Source organism: Ipomoea triloba, chromosome 2 (assembly GCF_003576645.1).
Source record: "Ipomoea triloba cultivar NCNSP0323 chromosome 2, ASM357664v1".
NCBI lineage: Eukaryota > Viridiplantae > Streptophyta > Magnoliopsida > Solanales > Convolvulaceae > Ipomoea > Ipomoea triloba.
The window spans coordinates 8,066,529-8,086,498 of record NC_044917.1 but is presented as its reverse complement, the minus strand read 5'-3'; the positions used below and the strand labels follow the sequence as shown (position 1 = coordinate 8,086,498).

Below are 19,970 nucleotides of genomic sequence, written 5' to 3'. Positions count from 1 at the left end.
AATCAAAATATGTTGTTAAGTAGCTGTAAATTTGAAGTTCAAAACCCTTTTCTATAGCTTGAATCAAGTCAACATCTTGAGTTTCATATGTTCTAGTATAGTAACTCAGTAATTAATTACATAGATATTAGTATATATATATATATATAAACAGACATATATATACATGTCAGGATCTTGTGGTTCAATGGTAATATAGTGACACTTTCATATGATAGGTACTAGGTTCGAGCCCTAGTAGGCAATTATTTGTGGGCGGGCTTAATTTTTTAGGTTAAAGTTTCCTATATATACAAATTTTTTTTTTTCCGTTTCCTCCTCTCGTCGACGGCAGGCTCTAGAAGCAGAAGCAGCTCCTCTGTTTCCGGCGTGGCAAGGCAGATTCGGCGGCGGCGGTTGTCCTTCCGGTAGGGCAGTGGTGGCCAGCGTTTCGTTCGGTGGAACTCCGGTGACCATAGCGTGGAGGTGTGGTGGTTGGCAGTGTGTTATTTGGTAGAAACTGGATGAGGTAATGGCTGAATTAGGCTTTAATTAATTGCTTATAGTTTAATGTAGTAATTATGATTTAATGATGATGATAATTGGGATAATGATGTGATTACTAGATCAATTATGGAATTATGATTTAATGGAGATTAAGATTGATGATTATGAGTTAATTGGATGATAATGATACTTAGGTGATGAGATGAGATTATGATGATGATTAGTATAGTAATGACCTTGCTTATGGTTTAATGATGGTGATTAAGTTGTTAAATATGGATTAAGAGTTGGATGTTGAGATTATGATTATCCGATAATGATGAGGTAATTGGATTAAATGATTATATGGCATTTGAGATGGTGATGGCTATGGACTTATAATGATTATGATGATTAATTTCAATAATTTATTCAATTGAACCTTCTTTGATCAATTTAAAGTAGTGTTTGGTGCAATGATGTTGGACTGTTTCGTTGAAAAATTATAACTGCATTGCTGCTTATGCTTAGGCTGAACCCTAAGGACAATATACAAGTGATCAACTTTTCAGAGTAGAGTTACCTCCCCACAAACAAGTTGATTGAGGCTAGCAGTGGTCAAGATGATGATGAGGAAAAGAGAAGAAATACAGTTCACCAAGCAGCCTTACATTGAAGATGTGGGCCCTCGGAAAATGTATGCTTTCTGCTCTTCTCAATTTGAGCATGTTCTTTTTTCCCTTCTTTTTGAGTGTCTTTAAGTTGAGTTTAATCTATATATTTACCCTAATTTCATTGCCATTTTATAGAAAAAGTATTCAGTTTTCAACTTTCTCTGGTTCTGAAGTAATGAAATCAGCTGAAGTTGAAGTCTATCGTGGAGTTTACTACGATGCTTCCAAGAATCCTATTCCCAACGGCCTATTAGACCCTCGCATGGTAATGCTTACTTTTGTGATAAGTATAGGAATGCATTGCCTAAGTTTTAATTATGAGAAGCAAGCTTTAAAACAAAACTATTAGCATTTGGCTTGATAAAAAGCTTGTTACAACTTGGCATGGATGCCATTATTAAACCAAGTCCTCAATGCAACTATTAGCTTGATAGGTAATGAAGGCAATTGTTTTCCTTATATAAAATAATAAATTGTAAGTCCTATTCATTATAACTGCTGTGGGTTTCTTCAATTTGTACTTCATTATGACCTCCATAGCTGTTTGTATTCTTTATTTATTGCTTTGACGAGACACGGAGTTCTCTATGGTTTGTAAAATGGTAGGTAGTAGATTTAGAGCCATACACTGACTGGGCAGATTTTTGGGGACAAAGTAAAGCATGAATGTAGGTGGTGCACATGAAAGCCGAGTAAACTTCGAGTGCTAATATTGGATTAAGAGGAGGGATGCTAATAAACATTGTAGTGAAATATGAGTGGGTTCAGTTGGCATTCCTTTTGATTCATTATCATGAAATGCTTGAATACATCTTTTATTTTTTGTAAAATTATGCTGTTAACCATTCTTGACATTACTGATCTTAATCTATATCACTTTACCTGCATTTTGCACCGTCTCTATATTCATTTTGAGAAGTGAATAAGAATAAATTTATGGTATTTTTCATAGATCATTGGAATGGAAACAAATTTGACAAACTCACAGTGGAAACAATGGTTAAATGTTTTAGAATGACTGCCTCTCATTTATGTCCATTATATCTTGCCTACCATTGTTTGGGCAGAGCAAGTCTTGCAAACCACTTGATTATAATTGTATTTTTTAGATAACTCACACAACTTTGGGTTTCAGGGTCCTCCAAATAAGACCAAATCTTGTGCCACATGCGATGGAGATTTCAAACAATGTCCTGGTCACTATGGATACTTGAATCTTGCTTTACCAGTTTTTAATGTTGGATATCTACCCATCATTGTGGACATCTTGAAATGCATTTGCAAGGTACTTGGTTACGGAGCACTAGTTCTGGTGTTATTGTCCAAAGGAAATTTTACATTTTTTGATGTTTGATGCAGGCAGTTTTATTAAAACTGAACTACCGATTAACCCATGAATATTAAAATTATGGTTCAACCTTTTGGTTGGATAAAAAGTTTAAAAACTGCTGGTGTTACGTAACTTTTGCAGTTTACCTGCTTGTCAAATGGGTGGATTGCATAGTTGGTATTAGTAACATTGGATGTAGGATTGCTCAATTCTAAACTGTCTTACCTTCATTCTCCCCATTTTATTTTTACAGGGTTGTTCCCGCATTCTTCTTGGTGAAAAAGAACGTCTAGACTTCCTAAGAAAGATGAGAAATACAAAGTTGGAGCATTTGAAAAAGAATGAGTTGCTCAAAAGAGTTGTGAAAAGGTGCACTGCCATGACAAGTGGTCGCAAGGCAGTGATTTGTTCCAGATGTGGATGCGTAAATGGTTTAATAACTTCTCTGTCCCTATATGACTATGTGGTGGATAGCATTATTTTCCTATTACACCTGCTCACACACACAATAATAGAATCTGCAAATCCTCCGATTCCATGAGCCTTAATTCATGATTTTTCTTTGCCTATTCTTTTCTGTAGAGTAATTTTTTGTCAATATAAAGGCTAAGATCGTTTCCTTAGATGAAACTTTAACAATAACTTTACAAAGGTGTTTAGGCTGTAAAGGGAGAATATCAAACCAAATGAAAAAGTGAAATGTAATTTTTGGAATTTATGCTTTTGTATCCTTGGTGTCAAAGACATGTAATATTGAAGTGGGTCCCACTTCCAACTTTCACTTTTTTTTTGTGATTTTATTGTTGGAATCATTTTGTAGCTTCATTATTAGTTGAGTGGTGTTAGACATAACAAAGTATTTGATAATGAAAATGGAATGAAAGAAAATGTAGATATGTTTACCTTTTCAAGAAGTATTGTTGACTTTTTGAATGAGCTGTTATTGAGTCAAGTGTAGTGATTATCTATTCTAGGAATGGTGAAAAAGGGCCCTTTGAAGATCATCCATGAATATGGAAGTCAGTTTTTAGATGAGTGCCATAATGCTGTTTCTAACAAAATCAAGGGATCTATTACTGTGCCTCCAGAACTCGACTCGAAGACAGTTCACGCCCTCTTCAAGAAAATGATAGATGAGGTAGTGCTTTGTTTATATCTATAGTTACATAGTAAAATCACACAGGTTCCTTTCATTTTCTACTTCTCATTTACAAATTTTATTTTTAATTACTACCTGTGAAGTGTGAACACCTAAAAAATGGTTTGATTTCATCTGTTTTATGAACTTCTAGAAGATGGTGCATGTATCATTTGAAGATGAATGCTTATGGTTAGTGCAAAATGCCAAAATTGGTGCAGTAGGGTTATCCTTGGGGCAAAAACCAACTGCCTAGGTGCATGAACTAGGAAGGGAAGTATTATTAAGCAGTGAACTGGGAATTAAGGAAGAGAATGGAATAATATTGAAGAGACAGTTTTCTAGGGTTAATTGGAATCCAAGAACACTAAAAAAGTTAATAAAAGAGTCACGATAATCTAGTTCTATGCTACATGCACCCAGATTTGCACTCACTATTGACATGCCAGGGCAGGATTTGTTGCATGAACTTCTATGCCAAGTAACCAATCTTGTCTTGCCATGTTAACATTGAGTGTGAATCTCAGTACAAGTTTCATTTTCCAATGATGGTCAATTGACACTCTAGTTGGGTGTGGTAAAATAATTCATAGTAATGTACTAATGTTAGAGGCCAGTGAAGAAAAATACCAATATTGTGACTTAATAGTAAATATGGCCATTGATGATATTAAGTAGAGAAATATGGTTATTTTTCTCCCTAGCGATACCTGGCTTGAATTGAGTTTAGTAATTTAATATTAAAAATTTGATCTGAATAAATTGGTTAGATAGGCATTTACTTATTTGTTTTGTATTTTTTACAGTAAATTTTCATTCACAAAAATGCCTCCAATCTAGATTGCTATAGAATAATTTACTTCTACCTTCTCTTGAGTTAAATAACCTTGTTTTCTGTTCGGTTTGTTTCAAAATAGTATCCACATTTTGCGAAATAAAGTTTAACATTTGATTACACTGAAGTTGTAAGACAAAAGTTTGAGTTTGCTGGTGTTACCCTTCCTTGTTTTCAATCCTTTAGAAGATTTTTAAGTGTGGACCAGAAATTTCTTGCCTTTACGATTAAGCTCTAGCGCGTATTTCCCTTTCCTGAACAGTGAACACCCTTTAGGCCTTTACACTTTTCAATCCATTAAATGTAAATGAAGTGTGGACCAGCAATTTCTTACACATGGTTGCAACAGCTAATTTAAACTCCATTTCAGATTTTTAAAGTTGAATTCTGACATTAACTTATCACATAAAAATAAAATAACATTGGACATTTGATTTGGGTCAGAGTTAGTATTATGCTTGTAGGCTCTTCCTCTTTGTTTCCACATTCTAATTCCTCCTATTTCCATGTGATGTGCAGGACTGTGAGTTGCTTTATCTTAGTGACAAACCAGAAAAACTCCTTGTCACAAGTATCCCTGTGCCACCAATAGCAATACGCCCTTCTGTCTTTGTGGATGGTGGAATGCAGAGGTATGTCTGGCTCAAGTGTAATTGTGTGAACTATTCAGGATTTGGCCTTTGTTCTTTTAACGAGGGTTTCTCCTCGCCCTGTGACCCTAGTCGGCAAAGGACCACAAGGAGGTAAACCAGCCTAGGTTACCCATAGCTGACCGGCTCAAACCCAAGGGTTTGAGGATCGAACCTCCAACCTCTTGGCTGTAGGTAGAGCACTCTTACCACTTGGAGGGTGTGGTTGAGTAGAAGGATTTGGCCTTTGTTGTCATGCAACTCTGGTTGAGGGAATAAATGCCTCATGTAATCATGCCAAAGCATTATGTAAGGGTATATAAATTAATTTCTGCATCGCAACAATGACTAGATATAAAAATCTTGGAGCAAATGCTGTTGACTCTTCTTTAAGCTTTCTACAAATTTTGTTAAGTCAACATACATTGTCGGAATGGTATTTTAGACTAGGTGGAAACTTTTGCGGAAGTCATAAGTCATCAAAATCACCTTGAAATACAATAATATAATAGACTAATGCTACTGGTAAGAGAGATAGGTAAGAAAATATTTCTTTTGCAAATTTTGTTCCAGTATCAGGCAGTAGGCAGGCAGTGGTCTGTGCATTTCTGAACCTCACATCCTTTTTGTCAATACACTAAACTATTGGCTTCTTATACCAGTAAAAGATGAACTTTCCAGCAATCATGATTGTCTTCAGGGTGTTTTTTTTTTAAACATTCTTTAGCATTAAAATGTGCTATTGCTATACTACATTTTATTCCTTCACATTACATATAGTTAGTTGAGATCCTGGGTATTTTTGTTGCAGTAATGAGAATGACATCACAGAGAGGCTGAAGCGCATTATCCAAGCAAATTCAAGTCTTCGACAAGAAATTTCCGATACAACTCTTCCAGCTAGAAGTCTGGTATGATATTATTTTGATGAGCTCCTCTCATATTCTCAAAGCATTATCCAAAAATTGTATACGATGTGTTCATGTTGGACTGGTGTACTCGTATATAGTTTCTGTAGTTAAATCCGAATATGACGTTTTAGTTAATGAATCTGCCAATCCATGTTTTCTGATCTTTTAGGGGGCATTTGGTTCAGGTAATTTGAGATTACCAAGGTAATGTTATGTTGGGATGTTACATAACAGGTGTTGTTTGGTTCATGTTATGTGATAATCCAAGGGAATCTGATATGCCTACGGCCTACCACATCAGCCTTTTCCCTTCTCTTGAGTGGATGTGATTCCCTTGGTTTTCTTAAGTTATCTAAGATTATCTTGCACAATAGCTAATTTTTTTCATTTTTGTCATTACTAAAACCAAGCCATGCATCTCCATGACAGATAGAGTTTCTTTGTCTCCAGGTGGAGACATTATTTTATTATTTTTATATTTATTTTTTTAAATTTTTACTTTAATAAATCTAAAAATCATACCCACACTCACCTAAAGTTGTTATTGTTACTATTATTATTAAATGGATTGAGGGTATTAAAGTAAAAGTGATTAATGGGATATAAAAGATAACAATCAACCAAACATGTTAATATTACATACTTCCAATCTTAACTAAACACAATTTGAATACATTCCTAGAAATCTACATTTCTATCAATCTACAATTCCCTAAGGTAATATGACATTTTCTCTACTTTTGTTAAATTTATTTTATTTTCAGCTTTCATGTTGTCACTATATTTATGCATTTTAGATACTCTCGTGTTGTGTCAACATGTGTAACCTATTTAAAAATTTTTAAACATCTGAAGTAGATGCCTTTATTATGTCTTCACTGAGATTTGAGAATTCTTGTGGTTAATAAAATATTTTGTTCCCTTTAAAATTGAGTCAGGCTAGTTGGGTTGATCTCCAAATGGAAGTTGCACAGTACATAAATAGTGATGTACGTGGATTGCCACCACAAATGCAAGCTTCCAGGCCACTGAGTGGCTTTGTTCAGCGCCTCAAAGGAAAGCAAGGTCGTTTCCGTGGAAATCTGTCAGGCAAGCGTGTTGAATATACTGGACGCACTGTTATTTCACCCGATCCAAATCTTAAAATCACTGAGGTATTGTGTTTTACCATGGTTTTACCACTCTGTTCAACAAAAAGAAATAGAAAATGATGATAGAATTTGCAGGTAGCAATTCCTATCTTAATGGCTCGAATTTTAACATTTCCTGAGCGTGTTTCACGACACAACATAGAGAAGTTGAGGCAATGTGTTCGCAATGGGCCCAACAAATACCCTGGTGCGAAGTATATCAGGCATCCTGATGGTACCGAGATGTAAGTAGGATTGTAAATTCCAATTTCTTCTCAATCCTATTTGTATATGATGATTTTGAAATTTTTTTGGTTCATTTGCAATTTTGCAGTTCGTTAATGTACTCTAGTAGAAAGCGTCATGCTGATGAATTGAAATATGGCTACATAGTTGATCGTCATTTGGAAGATGGAGATGCTGTTCTATTTAATAGACAACCAAGTTTACATCGAATGTCTATCATGTGCCATCGGGTGACTGATTATTACTCAAAAAATTGTTTTTAGTGTCTAATTATGTTGATATTAACATTTTCTTTGGGTGTAGGCAAGGATTATGCCATGGCGCACATTGAGATTTAATGAATCTGTTTGCAATCCCTACAACGCTGATTTTGATGGTGATGAGATGAATATGCATGTACCACAAACAGTAGAGGCTCGCACAGAGGCTCTTTTGTTGATGGGGGTAAAATGTTCAGTCAATCAGTGTTCAGTACATTCTTATGTGGCTACAGATATATGTTTTGGTGTCAGCTGCTTGATCAAATAGTTTCAATCTCCTTTTCTCAGTCCTGGCTAATATTGCAATGGTTTCAATACCTTATGGGAAGAGTTGATTTGTTCTTTGTCTTAAGTTTTTCTTGTTTGTGTTTTATTTGCCAAGTATTTTGTGAACTGTTCAATTTCTTTCATTTGGATAAACTCATAACCTTTATATCCAATATATTTTTGGATTCCAATTTCCAATACTGCTTTACATGTTATTTTAATCAGCATGAGATCATAAAACTAGTTATATATGTCACTCTTCAATATGTGTGAAATAGACCAACAGGAAAATTGTTAAATATGGCAACATTATCTCCTAATACTCTGCCATTGTTTTAACATACTGCTGATGGTAATGCAGGTCCAAAACAATTTATGCACCCCAAAGAGTGGGGAAATCTTGGTTGCTTCTACACAGGATTTTCTAACATCTTCCTTTCTCATTACAAGGAAGGACACATTTTACGATCGTGCTTCGTTTTCACTTATGTGTTCATACATGGGCGATGCGATGGATCACATTGATTTGCCAACTCCAGCTTTAATTAAGGTTGGTTCATGAACTCCATAATTCTTGTTTGATCAAGTTTCTAGAATGAAATGCATTTCTATATTATTGCTCTCTTCCTTATCCCATTCTTAGGGGTTAATTTGTTTTCAGATTTAGAAAAAAGACAATAAAATTTGTTTTGTTGCTTTTGCAGCCAGTTGAGCTTTGGACTGGAAAACAATTATTTGGTGTGCTTCTACGTCCATATAGTAAAATGAGAGTTTACTTAAACCTTACTCTTAAGGAGAAGAGTTACCCGAGAGAAAAAGGTCTAGAAAAAGGTCTAGAAACAATGTGCCCAAGTGATGGGTTTGTTTACTTCCGCAACAGTGAGCTGATAAGTGGGCAACTTGGAAAGGCCACACTAGGTGAATTTCCAATTTTTATTCTATACTAATCTTATATTACTTTTTTGGGTTAAAGATGCCCTTTTTTACTTTTTACTTTTTACTTTTTACTTCATGTTGAAGTAAGGAGGTAAGTCATAGGTAAAGCCCATTGCATAATTGCGTTCAGTGCTGTAAGCACCAGCTTATTGTGTTTATGAAAAATAAAAATGAGAATTTGTCTTACCATTTATGTCAACAATATCGAGAAGGTTGTCATTGAAATGTTCATTATACTTGTTAAATAGGGAAAAAATTAACTTAAACTATGAATGTGTATTTTGTGAAATGGGCAATAGGAAATGGAAACAAGGATGGACTTTATTCTGTGCTGCTAAGGGACTATAACACACATGGTGCTGCAATATGTATGAATCGGCTTGCAAAGTTGAGGTATGTTTATGGCATTTCTAACAGCTTCTCAGCGTTTTCCTTGCATATTTTCACATCTATACACGCCCTTTTGATGAGATTTGTTTCCTATGCACTTCACATCTTTTCTTTTTTCTTATTGCAAATTTTGTCACACATTTTTCATTCTAAATTTGTGTCGTTTCATTCTTTTCTAGTCTACCAAACTTGCTTCAACACATAGTGTTGGATTCTTATGCTCATCCGTATTTATTTGGCCCCTGCATTACTTAAGTATATTTATTTGAACCATTTTTTCTTCTGCTAAACCACCAGATGGTATAACTGTTACTTGTTCACTCGTTACTTTGATTTCATTATATCTTGCTATATTCAGTTAACTGAAAAGGTTATTTATCTTCGCACAATTCCTGCTGTTGCATTATGACAGTGCTCGTTGGATAGGGAATCATGGATTTTCAATTGGCATCGATGATGTCCAACCAGGAAAGGAGTTAGTTGAAAAGAAGACAATGGAAATAGAGAAGGGGTATGGGATATGTGAAGCGTATATAGCTTCATTTAACAAGGGGGAACTTGAGGAACAACCTGGCTGTGATGCTGCACAGACACTTGAAGCCAATATAACAAAGGAACTGAATGCTATCCGAGTGAAAACTGGGCAAGTAAGATCTTTTTGCAATCATTTTGTTTGTGCTTTGATGGAACCATCCTCATCCTAATTACTGAAGAAAGAAAGGGAATGCATAGTAGCCATTTATAAGTTATAACTATTCATTAGCTACTGATCCTGCATTCCTGCAATTAACATGGCATTATTTTTCCTTTAGCTTTCTGGTTTAACCTTTAGTCACCTGGATAACATTTCAAAGTTTTAGACTCAGCTTTTCCCAGTTAGATCTGTGTCCATTTAATGAAAGGACCTGAAAAGAAGACACATGAATGAAGGACAAATTCAATTGGATTGCAGGGTCAGGATGTCTTTTTGATTGTAGTAAACATGAAAAATTCAGAATTCTATACACTCTGTTCAGGTGTGGAGCTAGGACTCCTGGGATCATGGAGTCAGGAATTAATGTATGTAGAAATGAAATTCAATTTGTTCATGTATAGAACAATCAAAATAATGTTAGGGAACACAAAGATTTCAAAAGTTCAAAATTCTGAATTAATTTTCAATTTGTTTGACAACATAATTTGCTATTTAGAACTTCAGATCCTATTGATAGGTACAGTAACAGCTAGGGCATTGGAATGGAACCTTTTGGGTATCTAGTACACAATGTAGTTGTATACTTGCATCTAGAAGATTAATTACATTAGTATCTGATCTGAAAATATTAGATCACTGTTAAATTGAGCCTAAAATTATGGCAATTGAAAAATACTAAATTTAGGTCTAGCTTGTCAGACTTATTGTTATCATGTGTGTTAATATATAACCTTATTCTTATAAACTAAGATTGGGCTATAATGCACATGGCCTAAACCACACTAAAAGATTGAATCCAACCTATTAGCTAGTCTAACCCATGGCCTTATAAAGGCATATATTCTCTCTTATTTTATCAATGGGACTCTTAACACTCCCCTCAAGTGGACAACCAGGCCATTTTGAATCTAACTAGTTGACCACTTGAAATTGGACTGGACCTTCCCCTGAAACAGAAGCTCTGGACGTCACCAATACCCATAACGGGGTGAACACTTATCAAATTAATATGCAAATGTAATAGTTTTTTAAAATTTATTTACTAGGTTAGATAAATATGTGAGGTTGAAGTTCATAAGTAAGAAGATGGTAAATTACCAGTTAAATTTTGAATACATTTGTATTTGAAATTTTAGAAAACATGAAAGAAGTGTTTTCCAAATTGCTTTGTTATGTTGGAAGACCATTTTTTTAATTTCCATTTCCTAATTCTGAAAATAGTTTATTTTGAACCAAATAAAATTCTGTTTTCCATTTTTCCAAGAAAAAAAAAAGATGAAAAAATTTCCGTTTACTAAATACACTCTAATATTTTCTAATTTGTAATGAAAATTTCAAAATATTAAATATAGTTTCTCAAATTTGAGTTTGTGCAACTGGTAATTTGGCGCTGCTTCTCTCTATTCTGAAAGTTGAACCTTTTAAAGGCAAAGACTCTATAAGCCATACAGTGTGTATATGTTTTCTGAGTTTGCTTGTGTTATGAGGAAATAGGTATATTAGCCTTTTTAACCCTTTTTGTGCAGGTGTGCACTAATACACTACATTGGAGGAATAGCCCCTTAATTATGTCACAATGTGGTTCAAAAGGCTCAGATATCAATATTAGTCAGATGGTTGCATGTGTCGGCCAGCAATCTGTTGGGGGTTGTCGTGCTCCAAATGGATTCATGGACCGGAGTCTTCCTCATTTTCCTACAAAATCAATATTTCCAGCTGTAAGTTCTTTATGTTTTTTTTTTTTTTTAAAAAAATGTTATATTTGCTTTCTAAATGGTAGACTGTCAAATCCTAATTCTGGCACTATGTTTAACTAGAACACCATATCAACTTGGTGCTTGTTATTTCCATGTTGGTACCAAAAATAAAGATCGAGTTAAAGTGAGCTCTTTTTTTCTAGCAAAGTCAGAGTTGATCCTGATTGTTACTGAATAGTTGAATGGACAACCGCAATTTCAAAAGTTGATTACTTGTGGGTATATTATTTAATTCGTATTTCAAGTGTGAAAAAAAAGAAAGATGAACATATATGTATATTTCTTATTTCTGCTTATAATATTGAAATTAAGGGATTCAAGGCGTGGTGGATGGCGAATAACCACCATCAAACAGTGAAGCAAAAGTTAAGATATGAAAACCAGAGAAAGAATGAACATATTGATTATATTAATAATGTTATAATACATACGTCCTGAGAATGATACACATTTTTTATATATGAATATGTTATGAGCTATGTATAGGTGAAGGTTAAAGTGGATAGATAGGTGAGGGTGGAAGTTTAAAGGTTGCACTTGTGATACAAAGCTATCTGTGGATTTAATGTGGTAGGTTTTACTGGGTACACAATATTATCTTGGACTTATCATTAGATCAACACATGGTCTTTCATGGTCTTTCATCATCTTTTTCTTTATCCAAAAGAGTTTTTTTTTTTTTTTTTTTTTTTTTTTTGAAAATTATCAAAAGAGTTAATTGCTTGGATTGCAATTTGAGTTGAGTGGATTTGCTTTTGACATTCTGCTGTTTGTTTGACCTTAAAATTTGAGGATGCCAACTTGCATTGTGTATTTAGTTCATTTAAATGGAAACACTGAATAGGCTTCAAACCCTCCTAAATTATTTGATCTGAATTCATTTAATCTGATCGTGTTATCTTTCTTTTTGTTATGTGAAGAAATGAAGATTAAGCTGAATGTATGTAACAATGTATAGTCTAACATCAATTACATATGATAGTTTTAGTTCTGAATTTTATCCATATGATTGTAAATTCAGGCTAAAGGATTCGTCGCCAGTTCATTTTATGATGGTTTAAGTGCTACTGAGTTTTTTTTCCACACTATGGGTGGAAGAGAAGGCCTTGTAGACACAGCGGTAATGCTTTTAATCATTGTCTTATTTCAGTAGTTAATGATGCTAATTTGTATTAATCTGATTTTAAAAAAAAAAATTATTTTGACAGATTATGTTTTACCGGTTTACCCTACTAAACATCTAGACCGATATTTAATCATTTTCAAACTTTCTTATTTATACAGGTTAAAACTGCTGACACAGGGTATATGTCTCGGCGGCTTATGAAGGCTCTGGAGGATCTTTCAATTTTGTACGACAGAACCGTGCGAAATGCAAGTTCATGCATAGTGCAATTTGAGTATGGTGATGATGGTATGGACCCTGCACAGATGGAAGAGAAAGAAGGGCATCCTCTGAACTTTAATAGATTATTTATGAAAGTTAAGGTAGAAGCTTCAATTTTTATGATCTCTTCTCAATTACATATATTTCCAGGTTGAGTGCAATCTTGATTCATTTATTTTGACAGGCAACATGTCCTCCCGGAGAGGAAAAGAGTCTGTCATCATCAGAAATCCAACAGATGGTGCATAAAAGGCTTTCAGAACATGATACGACTCCAGATGGGGGGTGCTCAGCGGCCTTCTGCAATTCATTAAAAGAATTCATTGAAAACAACTGTGTAGCAAGCTTAGAGAAAACACGGAAAGATCTCAAACTTGATGGGGAACATAATGCAGGGGAGGATCTTGATGCTCTTGAAAGTATCACTTTAAATATATCAGGTGTAACAAGAAAGCAACTACAGGTATATTTTTCACCAATATACCATGTTTGTTAGCATAATGTGTATTATATATTTTCAAAGATAGCCCCTAGCTTTAATGCATTTGAAGTTGAATGATGATCATTATCCTTTAGGTTTTTCAAAGTTGCTTTCATACTTCAAACATAAATTCCATGTGGTTGTAGACTTTTGCCCTAGCTAGGTGACGTACATAATATAACTATTTGCTCAATAACATTATTTTTTGATGAGGCACTTTTGGCTGCCTTCTGCATTTTCAGTGCATGCATCTGAGCTTTATACACCTGATTTTAGACCGGAGATATTTGTGTCAGGAAAAGATATCTTGGCCAAGTCATTGGACATTGTTGGTACTACTACACATTAAGACGTATTATGAAATTAGATTTAGTGTCTTTGGTATACAATTTATATGGAGTAATTAAGAGTGAAGCACTCGCTCACATATTAGTTAAAAAATAACATAGTAGCTTGCATTTTAATGGCTGGTCAATTTTTACATTCACGGGGCACTTCCCTTTGTGTCAAAAAGGTTTTATTTTGAACTTTTAATTTCATTATTTGAGTCTACATTGATATTGCAATTTGAGGAGGTACATTATCCACTAGAGTGAATGTTCATCACACTTTTATGAATATTCATTAGTATGTGGTTCATTGCCTTTAAAAAAAATTCTGTCATTGTTGTGTTCTTTGCATTTCAAGTATTCTTCCCTTCTGCAAATAATAGTCATCAAGGCTAGAGATCGAAAATAGGTACTAATTTTCTGTGATCTTCCCTCAAAATAGGTAGAGAACTCCTTAAAGGACTTAAGTAACCAGAACAGATTGGAAATCTAAGACTAGTTGTGATATTATTCTTTTAGTCATATGTAACAACGATGGACTCAAGAAAAGTAGAATCATGACTCTTCAGGAACCTATGAAACAAATAAGAAGCATATTATTATTATTACTTTTGAACATTATGCCTTTTGAATTTATCAAGTAGATGCCCTAATGCTTATGAAATCTACCTGCTGACAATCTGGAACTCTGCCTTCTGGATTTTGGGTTGAAAGTATCATGTAAAGTTATCTGGACTTGAATAATACATTTTGTTCTGTATCCTGTGTCAGAAGAATTATGCTTGTAGATATTGGTGCTTGCTGTTATCTGCTAATCTATTTTTGTACAGCTGTAACAAGGTCACTGCTTTATGTGTTGCTTGCTATGATGCAATATGCCCTGATTCTCAAAAACAGCTTGATGTGTTTCCAATGCCATAGGTTTTCCTAGAGACCTGCATCTCTCGTTATCATGCAAAGAAATTAGAAGACGGGACTTCAATCGGTGCAATAGGAGCTCAGAGTATTGGAGAACCAGGGACGCAGATGACATTAAAAACTTTCCACTTTGCTGGTGTTGCAAGCATGAGTATCCTTGTTTCGATTTGTGTTGGGTTTTGCTCCAATTTAGTTGGTTTCTTGGCCAACTGAATCGTTATTAGTAGTCATGATTGTATTTTTTTTTTCTTTAGAATGTTTCTTTAACACCTTTTCAGATGTTACACTCGGTGTTCCTCGCATAAAAGAAATTATAAATGCAGCCAAAAGGATCAGCACACCTATTATTGAAGCAAAACTTTCATGTGATGATGATCTAGATTTTGCTAAAATAGTGAAGTGTCGTATTGAAAATACTCTTCTTGGTCAGGTAGTCATCTTATTCTCCATCTTTTAAATAATAATAACTATGCAAAAGTGCAGCTATTGATTCTCTAACTACTTATTGGTATTATCAACAGCCTTAGTAAAGTTATTTTATCATTAGAGATTTAGAGACACTCTATGCTTTTTTGTTAGTGGTGATGTTTTTAAGATAATAATTTAGGCTAGGCTCTTTACCATAAAACACACAACACCAAGAAACAAAGGAAAAAGATGGAAAGTTCATTTTTCAACAGTTTCTGGGTTGGATGTTAAACTTCCCTAGAATGCTTTTCTAAAATTCTGTTTCTGGTGTGTCGTATAATCTCGATCCCCCCTTCCTCTAGTTGGTAATGAAAATAACATTAACTTATCTTGTCTTAATGTGTTTTATGCCATTGTTAGTTTGTTCAGACTCCTTAACAATATTTTGTCTATGTTACTGCATAGACCCTCTTTCTTTATTATTATTATTATTATTATTATTATTATTATTATTATTATTATTTTCATGAGAAGATTTCCAACCACCTCGCTAGTATGTTGGTTATTACTAAGCTGATCTGTTACTTCATTTTCCTTTGTAGGTTGCCAAGAGTATTAAGATAGTGATGGCTGCGAGAGTAGCATCCATAGTTATAGTTCTTGATTTGGAAGCAATTCAAACTTCATTTCTTTCCATAGATGCTTATATTGTTAAGGAATCAATTTTGCAGACTAAAAATATTAAGTTGAAGGAACAGGTAGGATATGCTTCAATTCATTTAATTTCTTCTATTCAACTTGTGGCACCTCAATGTTAAAATTTGCGTTTTCCTTCAGCACATCAAGGTTTTAGATCCTAAAAAGCTGGAAGTTATCCCTCATGCTGATCGAAGTAAACTTCATTTTGAACTCCACCGTCTCAAAAATAAGCTTCCTGGGGTTGTTGTGAAGGTAATTCAATGGCACAATTAGAAATTTCATAAATTTTTATTTTATAGTCCAACACAATTGTGACTGGTTTCTTGATCTGCTCAATTGTGTGGATTCACAACAGTTATTTTATTTTCCTCACCAGGGTATCAACACTGTTGGACGTGCTGTGATCAACAAAGCCGAAAAGGAAAAGGAAATGGAAACGGAAAAGGAAAAGTACAACTTGCTTGTGGAAGGGTATTGCCAATTTACCTTTTCTAGTGAAACTTTCAAATTACAAGCAATTGTTATATTATCTGATGTACACAACTTTGTCATGGTGTCTTTATTAATCTTTGCTTAGAAAAGAACCTCTCTAGTGTTTCTTACAGAGTCTATTTCCTGCATGCGAATCACTTGATTAACATCTTTCCAAGGATAACTGAATGACAGTTTTGCATTCTGTATCTTCTATGAACATTATTCTTTTCTGTTCTGCTTGATTGGGATATATATAGTATTTGAGAAAAGTTTGGATTTCCCAAGTGATTCAACCTAAACCAAGTTTCATAACTTTGATATATTCTAATAAACCTCAGTGAACCCTTTTGAGGTGGTTTGGTTAATCAAGAATATGACTGAAACCATGATTTGCCTCCCTAGCTTAACTGTACAGCAATTGGATTCCCAAGTCGGGGGACATTGGCTAATGCTTTATATATATTTGAATAGTACACAAGTTGCACATATAGGTAATAGGGATGATGATTATTATGGAAGATGCTACATAATATATATATATATAGGCTAATATTCAAGTGCATCTACATAGGGTAGCTTGTGTGCATTCATGCTGGGGAATTGCACACAATCTAGTCTGTGTGCATTCGTGTAGTAGCTTGTGTGCATTTATGAAGAGTCTCACGGGATTCACGGGAAGAGGTGGTCTCATTTGATTATTACTCTTTCTATATATATATATGGCTTTCATTTTGGGAGATTGCTTTGAAACAAAATTTGGTTCAAGTATCTAGAATGCAGTTAAATGGCAGAGAAAGTGTATCTGGCCTCTAATATGAATGTTACTTCTCATGATAAAAGTTAGTTTCCCCTAATATTTAGTCATGTTTCGTAGGACTGGTCTTCTAGCTGTTATGGGCACAGAAGGAGTTGTTGGACGTCATACAAAAACCAATCACATCATGGAAGTGAATCAAGTACTTGGAATTGAAGCCGCAAGAAGGCGTATAATTGAACAGATTAAGGATATCATGTCAGACTATAAGATGACTATAGATTTACGTCACATGATGCTTCTAGCAGATCTAATGACTTTTAAGGTATTGATACCAGAAACTTGCATAATTTTCAGTGTTTATCCAGTTTAACATAACAAAGGGTTCTTGCAATTCATTCATAACTCTTAATGTTTCAGGGTGAAGTATTAGGAATTACTAGATTTGGTATGCAGAAGATGAAAGACAGTGTATTGACATTAGCCTCCTTTGAGAAGACTGCTGATCACCTTTTCAATGCTTCTGTAAGTGGGCGGGATGACAAAATTGAAGGAGTCGGTGAATGCATCATTATGGGCATACCAATGGACATGGGCACAGGGATGTTTAAAGTTATGCAAAGGTAAGTGTTTGGCATCTATGGTTGTAAACACAAATGGGTCAATTTTTTTTTTCTTGAATAGTATGGACTATTAGTAGATCAACCTACTAAAGTACAAAGACCAACGCCCCCACTGGGGATCGAACTTGTGACCTCTCACTTAGAAGGGCCACAGCTACGCCGCTTGACCACAAGATCTTTGGCAAAAATGGGTCAATTTATTTGTTCTAACATTCATCAGTTATGTTTTTTCTTTATCAAAATTTATAAATGTCCATGCATGCTGTTGCAAAATTCGTTGCAAGGAAATATATCAGAGTTATTTTCACTTTTGGTCCCACGAGTATGGGACCATTTCTACATTTGGTCCCTGACTATTAAAATTTTCATATTTGGTCCCACGACTTTTAAATCTCTACCACATTTGGTCCTTCCGATCACATTCCGGTCACCGGCAACTATTTTCCGGCGAATGAATTAAGTCAAGGACAATTTTGTCATTTCATTTTTTAAATTTAAAAAAAAAAACCATATTAGTGGTTTTCTTCTTCTTCTTCGTTCGAACCTGGCACGCGAACCATGGACGCCGGCTAGGGAGGAGCGAAGTCGCCACTGCCACGCCAAGCTGTCACCACCGTCGCCGCCGCACCAAGCCACTGCCACCGGCATCGCTGCACCGAGCCATGTTCGCCACTGCATCCCTCTCTCTCCCTCTCGTGCCGAACGAAGAAGAAGAAGACCAGCTACTCCCGGCATCTCTCTCTTTTTCTCGTCGGTGCCAAACGAAGACGAAGAAGAAGACCAGCTGCTCCCCCCGCTCTCTCTCTCTCTCTCCGTCGGTGGTACCTGTAGGAAAAAGACGAAGATGGTGAACTCCCCCCTTGCTCTCTCTCTCACGCCAACGAAGGTCCATGGTTCGCGTGCCAGCTGGGTCAAACGAAGAAGAAGAAAACCACTAATATGTTTTTTTTTAAAAAATTAAATTAAAAAAATGAAATGACAAAATTGTCCTTGACTTAATTCATTCGTCGGAAAATAGTTGCCGGTGATCGGAATGTGGCCGGAATTTGATCGAAAGGATCAAATGTGGTAGGGATTTAAAAGTCGTGAGACCAAATGTGGAAATGGTCCCATACTCGTGGGACCAAAAGTGGAAATAACTCAAATATATCATATTTTAAACTACTTTCTGTCATTTTTATTTATTTATTCTTGAAATTGGTTTTGATTATTATTTTATGGATACTTGTATGTTTCAAGTAGCTCTAAGTAGTGATAGTACATACATAACATCCATCCCCATGGTGTTTGATCACTCTCTTTCTCCTTTCTGCAGCAACACTTCTCATCCAGTTGAGCTGAATTATGGAAAAGAATCAATTATCCCCAGAGACTGACTAGGTACCAATTTTCACCATGATTTAACTCTTCAATAGGTCGTCGGTCTTCAAAATGACAAAGGAAGGGTTTATGTTTGTGGAAAGGTAAAGTCAATTGTTCCATGTTCCTACTGATGCTGACATATGCTTGTTTGCATTACGGTTCTCAACAATCAGAATATTTTAGAACATGAATGTGAAGGAATACTACTGCATTGTTATATCAGATTGTCTCTAGTCTCAATATGTGAGGTATAAGTGATATGATTTCACTGTTTTCATACTAAACAGATATCAACAGAGAAAGAGAATGGATGTGAGGCAGTAAAGTGCTCAGGCTCATCAGGATGGTACATCAACGAAAAAATATAGCCGAACACTGCTCTCTTCTGCTCGCTATGTGGATAACATTAAAAAAGGGATAGGCGAAGGTTGGCTCCCAATTTTGCATCCAAAATGTTGCTTAGTTTTAGTGCATAGCCTAACCATTTTAACTTGCACATAACCATTTTGCATAGAGTAGTTTGGTACAGTTGAAAAAATAGTGGAGCAAGGGCACTTATCTTTTGTTCAAAGTTAATTTGAACCAAATGAATTATTTGTGTTAAGAATGAGTATACCATAAATAAAGTGAAGAGTAGTATGAAATACAAAATAGATTTAAAATAATAGAGAGAGATTAGAAGGTGGTTTTGGGTTCAGAGAAATTGAAAACCAACATAAATAAATGAAGATTGTGTTTGAGTTGGAAAGGGTAAAAAAGAGCCAAATGGAGGGGAGAAAAAATAGTGAAGAGTTTCCCATAGATAATTGTTTTTTTTTTTATATATACTACAGTACGTCGCTCCCATGTGGAAGGGAGTGAGTTCGAGTCTCA

General features: G+C 35.0%; 1 protein-coding gene across 2 annotated transcripts; it reads left to right on the top strand.

The window, feature by feature from the left end:
• The first annotated feature begins 301 nt into the window (after positions 1 to 301).
• Positions 302 to 19,872, top strand: LOC116009206 (DNA-directed RNA polymerase III subunit 1-like). Of its 2 annotated transcripts, none has more exons than XR_004096488.1 (29): positions 302 to 508; positions 997 to 1,162; positions 1,275 to 1,404; positions 2,275 to 2,424; positions 2,723 to 2,900; positions 3,444 to 3,607; positions 4,962 to 5,074; positions 5,883 to 5,982; positions 6,921 to 7,136; positions 7,209 to 7,357; positions 7,447 to 7,588; positions 7,662 to 7,802; positions 8,247 to 8,435; positions 8,590 to 8,803; positions 9,121 to 9,214; positions 9,624 to 9,858; positions 11,432 to 11,623; positions 12,684 to 12,782; positions 12,947 to 13,150; positions 13,234 to 13,512; positions 14,781 to 14,928; positions 15,056 to 15,207; positions 15,788 to 15,943; positions 16,023 to 16,136; positions 16,261 to 16,355; positions 17,233 to 17,437; positions 17,533 to 17,735; positions 19,051 to 19,198; positions 19,385 to 19,872. XR_004096488.1 is itself a non-coding variant. In XM_031248737.1 (29 exons), the coding sequence occupies exons 2-28, from the start codon at positions 1,089 to 1,091 to the stop codon at positions 19,109 to 19,111; spliced, it is 4,197 nt and encodes a 1,398-aa protein (XP_031104597.1). In that variant the 5' UTR covers positions 302 to 508; positions 997 to 1,088; the 3' UTR covers positions 19,112 to 19,115; positions 19,385 to 19,872. The 2 variants fall into 2 exon arrangements, 1 of the variants encoding a protein (XP_031104597.1); XM_031248737.1 differs by having other exon boundaries at positions 19,051 to 19,115.
• Positions 19,873 to 19,970: the final 98 nt, after the last annotated feature.